The sequence below is a fragment of the Chrysochloris asiatica genome, unplaced genomic scaffold, assembly GCF_000296735.1.
Source record: "Chrysochloris asiatica unplaced genomic scaffold, ChrAsi1.0 scaffold00290, whole genome shotgun sequence".
Taxonomy (NCBI): domain Eukaryota; kingdom Metazoa; phylum Chordata; class Mammalia; order Afrosoricida; family Chrysochloridae; genus Chrysochloris; species Chrysochloris asiatica.
Genome location: NW_006408808.1, coordinates 2,826,642 through 2,844,865, shown reverse-complemented (window position 1 = coordinate 2,844,865; position 18,224 = coordinate 2,826,642). Strand labels below are relative to the sequence as shown.

Below are 18,224 nucleotides of genomic sequence, written 5' to 3'. Positions count from 1 at the left end.
AAGGGAGATTTAACCAGGTGGGGAGGGAGGGAGGGCGCGAGCAGGGGAGGGGAGAGGGAAGGAGCCGGCCCACTCCCCGCCGCCGGCCTCGGGCTGCCCCTGCGCGTCCCCTCCAGATCCGGCCCGCGGCTCCCCGCCCGGCCCCCCCAGCCCCACGCTCAAGTCCACAAGTCCGCCCGCTTCCTGCGCTGCCGCGGCCCTTCCCGGGGCGCCGCCACCGCGGGCTGGGCCAGCGGGTCCCGCCCGCCCGGGCCCTTCCCCAGGTCCCGGTCCCCGTCCCCAAAGGGCGAGTGGGTGGTCGCCCGCGCGAAGTTTGCAGCCCTGGATTCCTGCGAAATGACGACGGCTCACCAGCGCCTGTGTTTTGCTGTCTCTCTCCCTTTTTCCTGCTCCCTGTCTTTTCTCCGTTTTCCTCCACCCCCCGCTCCTCCGAAGGCCAAAAAGACAAGCGAAACCTGCGGCAGATGAAGGCTTTTGGGATTGTAGCGTCTGCACCTTCCGAAACAGCGCTGAAGCCTTTAAATGCAGCATCTGCGATGTGAGGAAAGGTACCTCCACCAGGTACTTGAAGATCTGTGTTACCTTTTGTTAAAGGACTTGTTTTTTTGTGTTTTTTTTTAAGGTTAAGAGAGGGTAGTGAGCTGTACTTTACTGCTCTCTTTCCGACTTGTTGATTAGGACTTTTCTGCATTTGTGGGGTGGTTGAATGGTGGGGGTTTTTTGGTGTGGGGTGGGGGTTGTGTGTATTTAGTGTTGGGTGCAAAGCCTCGTGTTCGCTAAATGATTTATGGGAGGGAATTTTTCCAGGTTTTTGTCTTATTCCAAATAGACACAGGATTTATTTGACAAATGTGTGCATAGACTTATTGATAGAGGTACAAAAAGAGAAGAGGCAGTGCTTTTGGTGTGGATTGTAGAAAGTTAGACCTTTTTATTTTTGCCATGTGCAGAATGGTTTTAATTTGCCTGTCTTGAGTTATTTTCCTCCTCTCTGAGAAATGTAGTGGTGACAATCCAGTAACGCCGCTTGGCTTGTGCTTTTCCTGCCTTGAGCTGCAAATGTCTGGTATTTTCTTGCAGTTGATAATAAGTTTGATTTGATAAATGCATTTTTTTTTGAGGGCTGAGCTGTCATTCTTTTTTTTTTTTTGACCAGTTTATGCAGACTGGTGATGGAGGAGGATTTTTTGCAAAATGGTGAAATGAATCTAGTGTCTCAATTGAAGTTGTGTTTAAAGCCTTATTTTGAAAAGAATGTTGAAAGAATTCCTTTTCCTTCAGATGAAGGTAGTAAACTGCATCTTGTGTCAAAACCAGTTGGACAACTCCAGATTTAACATTTAGATATACTTGGATAAAATGTCAAGACTTTCATTTTGTAGTCTTCTGGTCCACCTTTTATCTTTAACGAGTCTAGAATTGGTTTCAGTGGTGTGAGAGTCTGACATTAACTGTTCTTGGTGTCATTTAGTGGCTAGGCATTGGAGTTGGGTGTGTTGGCTAGAGAATGAGTGAGTTCTGGGTAAATTTTTCTGGGAAACTACAAGGTTGATTGCCAAAAGTCTGATTTCATCAGGTGATCGTTTTCTGCACTGGTGAACTTCTAGTATGGGATAGTAAGTACTTCACATTCCAACTGGACGTTGTTCTTCAAATGAATGTGTCCTGTAAAGTCTCAATGCTATTGTTAGGCCATGGAGTCATTTCCTACTCATAGAATTTCCAAGGACTCGCTGGTGGATTTGAACTGCCGGCTTTTTGGTTCACAGTCCAGTGCTGATTATACTGCACCACTTCAGGAGTCTTTGCTGTGGTTTATACCTGGAGCTGAATAGGGAATTGGGCGACCTAAAGCACTGTAACTCAGGCATTCATTGGTTCAATCACTGGTAGAACACTTCTGTGAATTCTCTTTAAGTAGTGAGATCTTTGAATAAAAATACTCAAGAACTAAAAATACCTTCTTAGGAGTAGTTTTAATAGTGAATTTCTTGTCCATTTTTTTATGTAAGTGGAATAGATGGTTTGGCCAAACTAGACGTTGTATGAGTGACTTCTATGTTTGATACTGTTGTCCAAAACAGTATTTATGAAATTTCATTGAATGGCATGAAAGTTTAAAAATGTGTTTGTTATTTAAAGCAGTAGTAAGTGTATATTACTTATGAGGAATGTTTTTTACACATAGAATCCCTCAGAGGCCAAACCCCCCCTTTATTGTGGTTTTACTTTGAGTTTTACCGTAGATGATGTTCAGGCATGACTAGGAAACTCCGAAGAACTTGAGGTCCTGACTGGTGATGAGAAACTTGAAAACCAAATCCGAAAGTTTACATTTGATTTATTGCTGGGAATAATGATCTCATAATGAAATGCTTATTAATTTCTGTATATCGAGAGTCTGATAAATCAGTTTCTCAGTAGCACGTGGAGGATTTTCACTATAAAAACAGTACAGTTTTTTTTTTTTCAAGGTTATATAGATAAATAAAATTTGGATCTCTTAAGCAAATGTATTAAATTACTAAAGAACCAACCCAACCCTCTGTCTTCGAGTGGATTCCTTCTCATAACAACCTTATAGGACAGTAGAACTGCCGGAGACATTTTCCAAGGCAGGACTCTCCCCCCCGAACACACAGAGTAGTTAGTGGGTTTGAATTGCTGGCCTTTCCATTGGTGGTGGTGTACCGTAAAGTCGGTTCTGATTCATAGTGACCCTGTATAGGGTTTCCAAGGATATAAATCTTTTTGGGAGCAAAAAGCCTCATCTTTCTCCCATGGAACCACTGATAGTTTCAAACTGCTGTCCTTGAGGTTAGCAGCTCGACTCGTAACCTCTACATTACCAGAGCTCCTTAGCAGTGAATTATGTTGACTGTTGTGCTGCCATCAGGGCACCTTTAATAAATGTACTAATAACTAAGAATATGTTAGAAGTTTTTCAGTGACCAGATACTTTTCTAGTATCTTCAAGGGCCTTCATGGAATTTTTTGATAATCTGGTATTGAGTAGGATTTGAACACAAATTACAGAGGTTTGTCTGAGTACTTAGTATCAGTTTATGGTGTTCTTTCGTAGTCTCAGTTGGCTTCATGTATTGTCAATATTAATGTGTTAATTTTGGAAATCATCTTGAATTGGGCTGTAAATAACATTATGGCTTTATTTCATGCTATGACTGGGTTTCATGTGAAAAGATGAATTTGACATTTTCATCTTGACCCTCTATGTAGTGCCTCAACTGGTGTGGTGCTGTGGGTTAATATGCTGGACTGCAAGGTTGGATTGAAACACAAGGTCACCAGCCACTCCTTGGAAGCCCTATACTGGGTTGCTATGAGTCAGAATCAACTTGACGGCAGACAACAATCAGTTACTACAACTCTCTAATGCTTTGTTGTTGTTGTTGTTGTCATTTTCTAGTATTTCAGAGGTTTAATGTGAACTTGACATTTTATATCTTGTTAAGTGCCGCCGAGTCGGTTCCGACCCATAGCACCCTGTATAGGGTTTTCAAGGAGTAGCTAGTAACCGCTAACTTTACGGTTCAAACCAACTTTGCAGTCTTAGCGCATTAGCCCACAGCACCACACCAGAACTCCTTATATGTTTTACATAGTATTAATCAGACTTTATATATATTAATCAGCCTTAGAAACTTGCAATGCAGCTCAATACAGGCTTTTGGTTTGGTTTAGTTTTTGGATATTGGGTAATGGACAAATATTTGTGCTTTTTATATCCATGGACTTCAGAGGGCTTTCTATGTTGACTGCATAGAAAATGGTTTAAGTGCTCTAAGCTGGTGTCTTATATATAGCCTTAGCTCGATAGCTAGCCAGTGGTCATTTTGAAGTTTTTTTCAGTTTTGTTACTGTCACCATCATCTACCAGTCACCCAAAGTTGAACTGTAGTGGGTAGTCTGTTGTTAGTGGTGTCCAGTCAGTTCCAACTCATAGTGTTCCAGTGTAGGGTTTCCACAGAGCAATTGGTGGGTTTGAACTGCCTTGATGTTTGCACCCAGTGCTGATACTACAGTGCCTCAACAGGAGTCTTACGGTAGTCTAGTTGTTAAGTACCGTGGAGTCGGTTCCGACTCATAGCGACCCTGCACAGGGTTTCCGAGGCTGTAAATCTTTACGGGAGCAGAAAGCCTCATCTTTCTCTCGTGGAACCACTGGTAGTTTCGAACTGCTGACCTTGTGGTTCGCAGCCCAATATAGTATTGATTATTTTTCAGTTTGGTTAGAAAAATATGGCCATTCCTCCAAAGAACATTAAATTCCCACGATGGAGATTTTATCCCAGGCATTTGAGGGTTGAAAGGTAGCTAGAACACACAGCCAGATGACGGTAATCCATATTACAAAGGTTCTAAGACAGATAACTAAAGTGCTGTACAAGATCAGAGGGAGATTGACTTGGGGAATCAATCCGTTAGAAGAATACCCTCCTCACCATTTCTTCTGAGCCAGTGGAATTAAATTCTACAGAATTTAACTTTAAACTACTATTGCTCTGTGGATCAGATATGTAGTTTTACAGGTTTAGTTCTGAGTTGAAGTCTGTTTTTTTACTCTTGGAATAGCATAGAGCAGAATGAAAAGTAATTCAGAAAGGTCTAAGGAATCTTAAGGAAAGCATGGGGTGGATGGGGGGTACACTTACTAGTCTACTTGGAGATTTGGGGCGATGTTGCTGTTGTTAAGTGCCATCCAGTTGCTTGTGACTAATAGCAACTCTGTATAGGGTTTCTGAGTAGTGGCTGGTGGGTTTGAACATCGTACATCGCCTCACCAGAACTCCTTGGGGGCAGTAGAGATCTGTATTTTAATTGTATTATTAAGTATGTGGTGGGTTTTTTGGGTTCTATTTTTCTACAAGTATTTAAAATATTTTTTTTTCCTTTTCTTACATTTTATTTTGTTGGTATTGAGAGGCGTGCAGCAAAATATACATCAATTCAAAAGTCTCTTTGGTTCTTTAATACACTTTTTTCCCAACTATACCTTCTCACTGTTTACCTTCCTGGGTATTTTTTAAATAGCTTTATTGAGGTCACCATGGGTTGGAATTAACTCAACAGCAACTGATACCAATAAGGTTTAATTTACATATCATAAAATTCTCTCATTAATTCAGTGGTTTTTAGTTTAAGGAGCTGTGAGTCCCTTACTGTGACCCAGTTTTAAAATACTTCCATCACTTTGAATTGTTCCTTCATGCCTATCTGATACACTTTAAGTCTTAACAGTAAAATATGGCAGAGTCACTGGCACCTGGTGAATAATCCATTTCCTCTCGATCACTGGATGTGTTTCTTCTAAGCTTTTCAAAATAGAAAATAAAGACATATCTATGTGCAGATGTGTACGTGTGTGTGTATGTGTAAGGTTGGTGGGTGGAGAAGAAAGAAGACACACTATCCCTTTCCTTAGATGTTAACCAATGTAGTATGTCCCAACCTGCTTTGCCAATCTCAAGAAAGAGGATACCAACTTTAAAAGAACAAGGGAGAGAGAAAAAAAACCCAACACTAATACACAGATTTACCTATTTGTTGTTCTTTTAAGTTAAATGTTTACAACATTGGACAGAGTACCTTCTAGATTTGATGATGATTAAATGTTTTTACTTATGTGGTCATCGTATTTCTTTGAACACTCTGACCTCTATTGTAAAATGAAAACTCACTGATTAATCCTTCTGTGATTATAGTGTAGCATTAATTAATTTAGAAGACTTTCAGCTTCTGCTTAAATTTTACTTGAAGCCTTGGAAAAGTTTTTGCTTTAGAAAGTATAGTGGATGTAGAACTTTTTTAGTTTTCAGCTCCAGGCTTTATCATGGTGTAGAGTTGAAATACTGTTTGATTTAACTCTTGTGTGTTTGCATACTGGCCCTCTGAAAGCTGTTCTTGTGTCGTGCTATAGGATAAGTACTGGATTGCAAGAGGCAGTATTTTTTTTTTTTTAACATTTCTACTGTGAATTATGTGATAGATTATATGGGGAGAAGATTAGCTTGCATTCATCTTATTATATATCATTTTGTTGCTATGATTATATCCCCTTCATGCATCATCAAACAACCAAAGGGTACACCCAAATGGCAGTATTTTTTTACATGTAAAAATTTATCCTTAATTAGGAACTCCCTGATTCTTTATAACTGTACCTTTGGTCTCCCCCCTTAAATTTAAGTACTTGAATACTCAGTATCTCTTATATACTCATAAAGTACAGTAACCATTTTTGTTTTGTTTTAGGGAAAAGTACAATTGAATTAGTTAAACAGAAAATTTTGATATTTTCCAGAAGATTCAAAAGGACATGCCATACTTTTTAGATAGGAAAACTCCCAGAAAGAAGAGGAGATGCCTGAACTGGGTCCGAGCCAGCCTCTTACCTTATTTCCTGCTCTTCACAATAGTGGTTTTTGCCCCATATGTCACACTGGTTTGGTTGAAGTATTTGGCTTTTATGAGAATTCTACTTAAAATTCATAGAAAAATGACCTTATCAAAACTTTAGGCCCTCAAAGCTGGTACAAAAGCTAGTATGGTTTTAAAGACTGTCTTACCCAGTACAAATGGCTTTGTAGTCTGGTGCACTAACTAACCCACAGTGCCACTCTGGTCATTTCACAAATCTTTATTGAGCACAAAGTCCTCTGGGCTTTGGACATAACAGTGGTGTAAAGACAGACAGGATTGCTGTTCTTGTGGAACTTAAAATACTATGGAGAGAAAGAAAATAAACAAGGAAATAGAAAAAATAGATAAGAGCAACAAGTGCTCTTGAAGAAATTGGAGCTGGATAAGGAACTGTTTGTAGGTGATGGGAAGGAGGTAGGGTGATGACAGATGGTGTTAAGATACTCATATGCTTTTTCAGCTTGTTAAGTGCTGTCAAGTCGGTTCCGACCCATAGCGACCCTGTATAGGGTTTCCAAGGAGCAGCTGGTGAACTTGAACTGCCGACCTTGCAGTTCAGATGGCTTTGCAGTCTGGTGCGTTAACCACAGCACCCCACCAGGAGTGCTTTTGAAGCAAAAGAATAGTTATTTCTGTAGACTAACCTGTGTCTACTTAGTTCCTTGGTTTGGGAGAGTTTAAGTCTTTGTGTGCAGGCTGCTAAACTTTTTTTAGATGCATGTTGAATGAAGACTTAATCCAGATCTAACTTGCCAGTATATGCCATTTGTCTTTGAAATGGGAGATTATGAGTGAATTCACTTATGTATTATTTATTCATTTGGCATATATTGATTGTTTGCCTCACTAGGTGCTAAAGAAGTCCCAAGGTTTGTAAAAATGTGGTTTTTATTCACAAGTGGTAGTTTACCAATATAGTTATTACCACTAATTCAGTTTATTTTAGTTAATAGTGGGTCTCAAGTTTCTTTCAACATGACCCCATACACTCCAGTCTTGTGGGTGGATCTCCTCTTCACTCCCATCACCAGTGCTTTTGTTTCAGTCTGGCTTTTTTATGCTCTCTGTCACTATTGCATCCTCCTTTGTTTTTTTATTTTCAACTTATTTTATTGTGGTAAAGTATATGTAACCAAAAATTGTCATTTTGAACCATTTTTTAGAGTATCAGTGAGCGACATTAGTTACAGTCATAATGCTTTGCAACCACTGCATTTCTATGTTTATTTTTAAGTAAATTTTTCATTGAATTAATAACATACTTAAAGAGATGTGTACAGACCATACGTTTAAGGCTTGGTGAATTTGCATGGTGAAACAAATTGCCAGAAGCTGCTTGTGTACTCTTCCAGTCGCTGCTATGTTGTTACTAGTGTCATTGAGTCGATTCCGACCCATAGAGACCCTGTATAGATAGGGTTTCTGAGGAGTAGCTGATGAGCTTGAACTGTTGATTTTGTGGTTCAAAGCGACTTTGCAGTCCAGCACAGTAACCCACAGCGCCACCCATGACTCCAGTCACTGCTGTAACCTCCTCCCAAAGAAAACCACACTCTTGGCTTTCAGCACTCAAGATTAGTTTGCAGTTTGTACAAGTTCAATCATGGTGCTGAGGCTGCTCCTTTCACTCTGGTTATGTATGTTTCTGTGAAGTATTCATGTTGTTGGGTGTACTTGTTTATTTTGTAGTGTGGATTTATCCTACATTTACCCTGGAGTCCTTGTATGGCACTGTGGTAGGATAAGCACTGGCCTGTTCAACGCAATGTTGGTGGCTCAAACCCTGCAACCACTTCTTGGAAACCCTGTACAGTGTAGCTATGAGTTGGAATTGGCTCCATGGCGCTGAACAACAACATCATCCTAATGTTTAACTTTTGCATGCAGAACGCTTCCGTACATTTTAGAGATGGGATCGCTCTTCAGTTCAGCTTCTTCCGATTAATCACTTTACTTACCTGTGGCTGTTTTCTCCCAATAATAGCATAATTCTGCACATCATCTGTGAAAGGAAGCAAATCTGATGTGTCTACATTTAGATGTGTCTAGATCTAGAGTAAGGAGCTCTGGTAGCGTAGTGGTTACGAATCGGGCTGCTAACCCCAAGGTCGGCAGTTCGAAACTGCCAGGTGTTCCACAGGAGAACAATGAGGCTTTCTGTTCCCGTAAAGATTTATAGCCTCTGAAACCTGTGCTCGTCACTATGAGTCAGAACCGACTCCCAGGTACTTAACAACAACAAGATCTAGAGTACCTACAACCGTAAACTTCTTTCTTCAGTAGTATTGTATATAGTCTTTTGTGTTTAAAGACATTGGTTTATAAAATGGAAGATTCCTGCTTTGAAGGAACTTAGCAAATGTGTTGAAAAGAAAAAGATACACAAAGGTAGCCAGGTGCTCAGTGGTGTGTTCTTCTGGTTGACTTGCAATGCATCTGCCCATAGTAGACACAACAAACACTGTTTAGAGGAGATAGAGACACTCAGTCTGTCCTGCATTTATCAAGGAAAACTGAGTCTGTGGGGTTTAAACTGGTACTTTATGATTCCTGGTCCTAGGATTTGTTGTATAGACTAGCACAATGTTTTTGTTCAGTTTTTAGTTCTCAAACTGCCCTCATCCCTGTTGTAAGAGTTCACGTTCTTCAGATGGTATCATCTACACCTTTCTAACTTCTCCCCCTAGATTGGTGATTCCCAGATACTATTTAATAGGTCCATCCACCACCATCCCATGCATGCATGCATGCATGCATACACACTGTAAACAAATCCGACTGATGCTTAGGTAAATCTGCTTAGACAACATAAAGGCATCTCATCACAGAGGCTGAAATTAATCTAGCAAAGTGCTTTGTAAAATACAAAACAGATCATGACCCTTTCCTGCTTAAAAATACCTAATGGTTCTTACTGCCAGTAGGATAAAATCCAAAACCCTGTGTGGTGTAAAGGCCTTTTGCATTTCCTTGCCTTACAGCCCACCTGCCTTCCAGTTACACTGTGTGTGTTTCATTGGGGTTTTCCAAGTAAGGACCATAATAACTCACTTCCATTCCTTTTGTGTGCTTTACTTCTGGATTTTGTTCTAAAATGCTTTCCTTTCCTGGCTTACTCTGATTTGTCTTTGAAGACATCTTGGTTATGTGCCATGGAGTCAATTCCGACTCATAGTGGCCCTGTATAGGGTTTCTGAGGCTGTAAATGTTTATGGGAGCAAAAGCCTCATCTTTTCTCCCATGAAACAGCTGATAGTTTCGAACTAATGACCTGGAGGTTAGCAGAGCCCAGCTTGTAACTACTGTGCTGCCAGAATTCCTTAAGATGCCTTCGAAAGCTTTTTTTCTTGGTTCTGTAGGATAAGTATTGGCACAGAAGGTGGATTTGAACCACAAGGTTGGAGGTCCAAACTCACCATCGCTCCTTGGAAACCCTATAATGGATTGCTGAGTCAAAACCAATCGGATGGCACTTAACAACAACAACAATCTTAGTATATGCACAAGACTGAAAGGTTGGTTTGAACCACAAGGTTGGTGGTTCAAACTTACCACCTACTCCTTGGAAACCCTATACTGCGTCGTGTGAATCAAAACCGACATGATGGCACTTAACAACAATCTTGCATAGGTCCGTAGTTTCAATCCATTAGCTGGTCTGCTGGAAATAGTAGAGGCTTTCTGTTCCTGTAAAGATTGACAGCTTGGGAAACCCTACTACAGACTGTTGACACATGGCACAGCGGAAGTCATGCTTGGGCTTCCTGGTGTGCTGCTATCGGGTAAGCACTGGACTGCGAACCAAAAGGCCAATGTTCAGACCCACCAACTGCTGCTTGACAACTCTATACAGGGTCATTATGGGTCAAAAGCCACCCTACTGCCTTTAACAACAGCAACAGTCTCCCCTGTCATAGCACTTCAGCTGTACTTTAATTTTTCATCTGTCTCTGTTGTCAGCTTCTAAAGGATGGGACCTTTTTTTTAATATCTTTATTTTCCATTCTCTGTTGCAGTCTTTGACACTCCATAAATACACCTAGAATAAAATGATTGTTGGAAGGAGTAGGTTTGATTGGAGCCCCCTTTTAAGCGATTCCTGTTAAGATTTCTTGTTAAGATTTCTAATAAACTATTATTTCATGTTAGGACTTAACGCTTTCTGTGTTTGTAGTGTTACTGGATTAGGGAAAAAGTTGTTTTCGTGAAGTATAATTTTAAAAGTAATATTCTTTTGTTCTGGCTTTGTTTTCCAAATGAAAACTTACATATAGAATTTGGCAATGCACTTAAGTACTTGTTGGAGTGTCGAACAAAAGAGCTTTGGAAAATAAGATGTGATATAAAACTAGATACAAATATGTTTGCAAACCTGATCTTAGAGACCATTTAAAAATGGTTATAAAACATTCTGAGTATTGGAAATGTTAGTCTGTCTATTGTATAAATTCTGCCATGTTAACACACTGGTAACTTGATAGTCATACCTTGTGTTTGGTGTATATTACTATTTTGTTGAGTAACTTGGATTAATTACGCAACATAGTAGTTGTAAGTCTTGACTCATTCACTTCACTCAGTTCCATGCAGTGATTGACATACACAAAGGTGCCAAAAATGAAATCTCTGTAAAGTCAATGCAGGTAACCACTGATGCTCAGAAGTTAGGAATAATTGACGTCACAAAGTAAACAGGTGAAAGTTTTTTATTTTCAAATGGTATTAGGCTTTACCACCTCTTTTTCTTTCTTCCCTCTGCCAGTTTTAAAACCTGTTTAAATCATCTTGTGATTGGAAAAAGCAACTACTAGTGGGAGGGATCTTCTTCTTCTTTTTTTTTTTTAAATCATCTTAATTAAAACGTATTCAAAGCATTTTCCTCTGTAATTTAAGAGCATTAGCATTACAACTTGAAGGTGAGACTTTGACAGCCTTTGGGAGGGACATGAAATGAAAGATGCTTTGGATATTCAAGTCATCATACGGGGTTTTACAAAACAAAGTGCAGAACAGTTAGTCCAAGGGAGAAAACACACCTGGTGATTGCTTTCCAAGAACGATCAGATTTCATCATGTGCTAGGCTCTGAGGTTTTATTCACTTCTTCCTTCAGTCTTCATTTTAAAAGTAAACCTTCATCCAACGTGCCTGCAAGAATAGTCAAGTTTGCAAGAAATAGAAATCCAGCGTAAGATGCCTTAATAAAAGGGGGGGGGGGGACGAGGGACAGAATTTATTGGTCCTCATAACACTAATGAGACGGGTACCATCTGAAGTTGGGAAAATCGGAATCCAGTTCCCACTTGCTTTCCTGGAGGATGTGATACTGTGATTGACCCATCCTTGTTCATAGGAGTCCTGGTGTGGTGCTGTGAGTTCATGTGCCAGACTGCAAAGCCGTTTGAACTGCAAGGTCAGCAGTTCAAAGCTCACCAGCTGCTCCTCGGAAACCCTATACAGGGTCGCTATGGGTCAGAAATGACTCGATGACACTTCTTAACAACTCATCTGCCGAGTCTATTACTTGAAAGAAAACAGATACGTCCTAGGTGGATAAGCAGCGACAACTCTCGATAGTCCTGGTTTGGCGCCAGAGCATAAGTACTCAATCTGGAGGTTGGTTTGAACTGCAGGATTGACAGTTCAGACTTAACACTTCACAACAACCACAACCATAGTTTAGTTAGTACACCTGTTTTGTTACTGGGTTAAATATTGGTGTACTTTTAAAGATCTTTGAAAGGTGGAGCTTTTATTTGTTAACTGAGAACACACTCAGTAGCCTCTTGGTGGAAGATGAGACTGTTCCCATAAAGATTTACAGCTTTGAAGCCCTATGGAACAGTTCTCTTCTGTCCTGCAGGGTCAACATAAGTCACAATTGACAGTGAGTTTGGTTTGGTACTAAGTGAACCAGTGGGCAAGGATATATCTCTCGAGTCATCAGAAACTTGGTTTGTTTGCTATATCACACATGGAATTTTAGTGCCATCGATTTGGTTTTGACACAGTGACCCTGTGTAGGGTTTTCAATTTGTGAGTTTGAACTACCAACCCTTTGTTTAGCATTCCAGTGCTTATGTCTACGTTCGCACCAGTCCTCCTGTATCACCTTGTTACTGCTGTTAACTGCCTAAATTTCTTATATGGATAAAGGAAAGAAGATTTTCAGCAGAGATTGGTTAAATCTAAAAATACATTCTGTAGGTTATATTTCTTTTACAGTTAAATTTGAACACTGCTTACTTGTCTTTTATTGTGTATATGGAAGCTGGATTCTATGAAGAAAAACGTGGCATCAGGATTGGAGGAAGACTCATTAACAACCTGCGATATGTAGATGATACAACCTTGATCGCTGAAAGTGAAGACGACTTGAAACATTTACTTATGAAGATTAAAGAACACAGCCTTCGATATGGATTACATCTCAATGTCAAGAAAACAAAAATCCTCACCACTGGACCAATAAACAACATTCTTATCAATGGAGAAAAGATTGAAGTTGTCAAGGACTTTATTCTTCTTGGATCAACTATCAACACTCGCGGAAGTAGCAGTCAAGAGATCAGACGACGTATTGCACTGGGCAAATCTGCTGCACAGGAACTTTTTAAAGTGTTGAAGAGCAGAGATGTCAGCTTGAGGACTAGGGTGCTCCTGACCCAGGCCATTGTGTTTTCAGTAGCCTCATATGGATGTGAAAGCTGGACAGTGAATAAAGAGGATCGTAGAAGAATTGATGCCTTTGAGTTGTGGTGTTGGAGGAGAATACTGAGGGTGCCATGGACTGCCAAAAGAACCAATAGATCTGTTTTGGAAGAAGTGCAGCCAGAGTGCTCCTTGGAGGCCAGGATGGCTAAGCTTCGTCTCTCCTACTTTGGACATATTGTCCGGAGGAAACAATCGTTGGAGAAGGATGTCATGCTGGGTAGGGTGGAGGGTCGGAGAAAAAGAGGAAGACGCCCAACGAGATGGATCAGCCAGGTGGCATCATTGATGGCGTCAAGTGTGGCAGCGGTAGTGAGGTTGGCCCAGGATCGAACATTGTTTCGTTCTGCTGTGCATGGGGTCGCTATGAGTCAGTTCCGACTCGATGGCACCTGACAATAACAACAACAACATGGAAGTATTTCATGCTGTTTACAGAAAAGTTTGGGGATAAGATGGAAACAAAAACAACCAGAGTCACCCATAATTGTTGTTGTTGTTAAGTGCCGTCGAGTCGGTTCCGACCCATAGCGACCCTGAACAGGGTTTCCGAGGCTGTAAATCTTTACGGGAGCAGAACGCCTCATCTTTCTCCCGCGGAGCCGCTGGTAGTTTCGAACTGCTGTCCTTTAGGTTCGCAGCCCGATTCGTAACCACTACGCTACCAGAGCTCCTTAATTATGCATCCAAAATTATTATTTTTTACTGAGCAGTTTATTCATTCATAGGACCACAAGTATTTGAGTAACTTCACTTGTTCTGGTGTTGTGCTCTGATATATACTAATTCATTGAATTCTCCAAATAATATATTTATAATTCCATGTGTGGAGTCCTGGTTATAATGCTTGAGGGTAAACGCTCGACTGCAAGGTTGGTTTGGACTGTAAAGTCGGAAGTTCAAACCCTGACCATCCTGGAAACCCTGTGTGGGTCTCTCTCAGTTGGCATCATCTTGATAGCCCTTAACAACAGCAACAATGATTCCCATGTGTGATAGGAAACAAACCAAGTTTCTTACTCCAGGGACAGAGCCTTGCCTTATTGGTTCATTTTGGACTCGTCTTCTAAGGGGAAAAATTTGTGAACACTTTATTCTTTCAGGCTTCCCTTTAGTAGAAAATAGTTAAAAACCTAGTTTATTCCTATGTTTTCATTTTGGAAACTGAAATACGCTGGGCAGGAATATTGAATATGCTTGGCATCACTTCCATTAAAGAACCGTTAAGCACACAAGGAAAAGCCAGGCAGTGTGTTTCAGTAAATCTGTTTAGAATGATAGGTCTCTAACTTTAACATTCCCGAAGCTCCTGGAACTCTTGTTAAATCATATATTGCTGGATACCATCCCTCAGTGCTGAGTAGTTCTGGGGCAGGACTTGAGAATATGCATTTCTAAACAGGTTTCCAGATGCTGCTGGTCTGGGGAGCACACTTAGAGAACTGCCTTTGTTGTTGTTGTTGTTGTTAGGTGTCCTTGAGTCAGTTCTGACCCATAGCAACCCTGTATAGGGTTTCCAAGGAGCAGCTGGTGGGTTTAAACTGTCAACCTCATGGTTAGTAGTCCATTGCTGATCCTACAGCGCCACACAATGACCTTAAATTCTTCTGAAGAGAAGCTAGCCAGGCCTTCTAGTGAAGTTGAAGATAAATTTGGGTATTATAGAAAAATTAAGTCTTGGCATTTCAGAATGAATTTAAGAGAAAGGAGCAATTAATGTTCTAGGAACCATATTTTTAATCTAGATTTGGCAGTGGAGGTGACTGCTTAATTAATGAATACACTGAAGTACAGGAGTACTTATAAATAAGGCTATCTTGGCTGCTAAACTTCCATCTTTTTGCAGTATAAAATCAACTATTATTTTGCATTACTGATTGTGTTGGATATCAGCATGTTATATTAAAAAAATACATTTTTAATATGTTTGAAGCAGTTTTCCCAACATATAAGAAGCTTTTGTAATCAGCAAACTAATAGTAAAAAGTTGTAAAAGAACATGAACAGTTACTTGACAAAAAAAGAACTGCACGTTAACATCAATAAATACAACTGTAGAATAACCGCCACCACCATAGATTAAGAAATTAACATTTTTGGCTGATTAAGTTTTAAAGTTTAATAAAAAAAGAAATAGTGACGTTTAGGAAATAGGAACTAGGCATTCTCAGTGGACCTTTAGTGATGGTACAAGTTTATTTGTATTTTCTGGAAGCATTAGACATTGGTACCTAATGCCTTTAAAAGGTGTGTACTCTGTCATCCAGCCATGTAATTCTCAGGGGCTTGTGTACAGGCCTTTATGTAGAAGTTTCTGTGTAAGCTCATTATGGAATTGTTGTTAAGTGCTGTCAAGTCAGTTCTGATTCACTGTAACTCTGTATTGGGTTTCTGAGAATCAGATGGTGGGTTTGAACTCTTGACCTCATGGTTCGAAGCCCAGTCTTGATTCCTACAGCTCCACACCCGGAGTCCATTATGGAATTGCTGCTGGTGGTGGTGGTGGTGGTGTGCCAGAGAGTGGGTGCCAATGCATAGGGACCCATTTCTGAGGCTGTAAATCTTTACGGGAGCAGAAAGCCTCATCTTTATCCTGCGGAATGTCTAGTAGTTTTCAACTACGTACTTGAAGGTTAGCAGCCCAACTTGTAGCCAATGTGCTACCAGAGCTCGTTGGCAGCTGAATTGTTGTTGTTGTTAAGTGCTGGTGAGTCAGTTCCGACCCATAGCGAGCCTGGATAGGGTTTCTGAGGAGCAGCTGCTGAGCTTGAAACAGCAACCTTGCAGTTCAGACGGCTTTGCAGTAGGGCACATTAACCCATAGCGGCACACCAGGGGAAGCAGAATTAGTACTTCTTAAAACAAAAAATTGAAAAAACTTGAAAAGGAATCATTGGGAAGTTGTTACAAATGATGAAATAGCCATGATGGGGTATTTTACAGTGATTAAAAATGTTCTTGAGTGTTCTCCTGTATTGTTGATGGCAATATAAGTGGTCTGTAAGTGATACAGACTTCCTAGAAAATCATTTAGCAGTTTCATAGGAAACTAAACATACATTTAACCCACTGCCTAGCAGTTGCACTCCTGAATATTTATCCCAGAGAAATGAAAACTTGTGGTTACACACAGCCTATTCAGAAATATTGATGGCAGCATTATTTATAATAACTATAATTTGGAAACGACCAAAACACCCTTCAGTAGATGGTAAATGGTACATTTATACCATGGGATAGTAGTCAGCAACACAAAGGAACAGAGATTTCACAGGTGTTGTGTTGTTGTTAAGTGCCATTGAGTCAGATCTGACGTCACTAACCCTGTGGTTAGAAATCTGATGCTAATCGTACAGTGCTACACCAGGACTTCACACTTCGTCTCTCATACTTTAGACATTGTCAGGTGGGGACCATTCCCTGGAGAAGGATATCATGTTTAGTAAGGTGGAGGATCAGAGAAAAAGAGGAAGACCCCGGTGAGATGGATTAGCAAAGTGGCAGCATCAGTGGGCTCAAGTATGGCAACAGTTGTGAGGTTGGCCCAGGATCAGACAGTGTTTTGTTCTGTTATGCTATAGGGTCACTATGAGTCAGTACCGACTTTATTGCACCTAACAACAAGAAGTCTCGAAAAGTCACATACCATCGGATTCCATTAACAGTCTTGAAATGACAGTATCATAGAGATTGAGAACTGATTAGTGGTTAGTAGGGGTTAGGAAGGGGGAGTAGAGATCTTGGTGGGGATGAGATCTATACCTTGAGTGTGATAGTTACAGGAATCTACAAGTGTGTAAAATGTCATAAAATGGTACACATTGTACCTATGTCATCTTTCCTGGTTTTGGTACTATATGAGAGGGCTCTAGAAAGTTTTTGGAAACATGGAATGAAAAGATACTAGAATTATATCATAATTAGAAAAAAACAAATTATATTTCTTATAACTCAATTCAATATACATACCTCGAGGGAATGACTGATGAAGATATTAACTCTGATTGGCAGTACCATTGATTTCTTTTTTTTGTGTTTTTATAATTTCTATCTGGGTTGGTGGGCCTCTATAATGCTTATACTTGGAACAAAACAATTTTCGTAATACATTTTTTTAGAAAAAAACTAATTCTAGATAATTGACATTTAAGTAAGTGTTAGCTATGTTGTTGTTTTTTCCTTTTCCATCTCCTTTTTTTTTAAGGTTTTTATCGTGGATTGAGTGAAAGTTTACAGGGCAGATCGTCAGTTTTACATTCAACAAATCATACATCTTGTTTCATTACAATGATTATAATCCCCTCCATGTACCATCAGTTTACAGCATTTATCTCTATCCACTTTAGCTTTAAAACAACAACAACAACAACAACAACAACAACAACAACAAAAACCACTCAGGCATATATAATAATTTACATCTCCAAAGGGCACATTCTGCAAGTCTGCCTCCTGGCCACCAGCTCTTAGTCTTTCTCTTCTTAGTTGATGAATCTAGAGTCCTCAGCCGCTCCCCTTCTTCATGCCCCCATCTCTGCCTCCATCTCTGGCGCTGCTGCTTCTCTAGATAAGGTCCCATTTTCTGCTTGTGCATTTCTCTCTTGATGGTCCTAGGGTCCTCTGTTTCTGGACTGTAAGATTAACCACTCCCCTTTTTTTGTTACAATTGTGACATTCGCGGTTAGTCATGATAACAGTTATTCACTGTTGAATCTTATGAATCTTATCCCCATCTCTTTTCACCAGACCAGTCTAGACAAGATGACAGCTGTTCAGTGGGGACTCTTTCTTTCTCCCGCCCATACTTTTAAACTAAACTCGCTCTTGAAACCTTGTAAGCCAGTCGCTTCATGCCTTTATTGCCCCCTCATTTTAGGTAGCCAATGTCTAAGTTGCCCATCCCTATATACCCTGTATACAGAGCGGATAGCGTTGATACTTGATTTGAAGACTCTTTCCCTCTCTGTTGGTATTTAAAGTAACTACCGCTCTGAGTATAGGTCAGGTTCATCATGAAGATGTATCTTCTGTCACTATAGCTGTTCCAGTCTGCTTGTCCTTTCTAGTGGGAAT

At 40.2% G+C, this 18,224-nt stretch overlaps 1 protein-coding gene across 1 annotated transcript in view; it reads left to right on the top strand.

Moving 5' to 3' along the window:
- The window catches only part of LOC102820988 (general transcriptional corepressor trfA-like), a 118,638-nt gene that overhangs the window by 1,370 nt on the left and 99,044 nt on the right, over nucleotides 1-18,224 (top strand). The window contains exons 2-3 of the mRNA XM_006874632.1: nucleotides 151-311; nucleotides 436-561. Coding sequence (XP_006874694.1) covers nucleotides 151-311; nucleotides 436-561 — 287 coding nt within the window. The remainder of the gene's footprint in view (nucleotides 1-150; nucleotides 312-435; nucleotides 562-18,224) is intronic.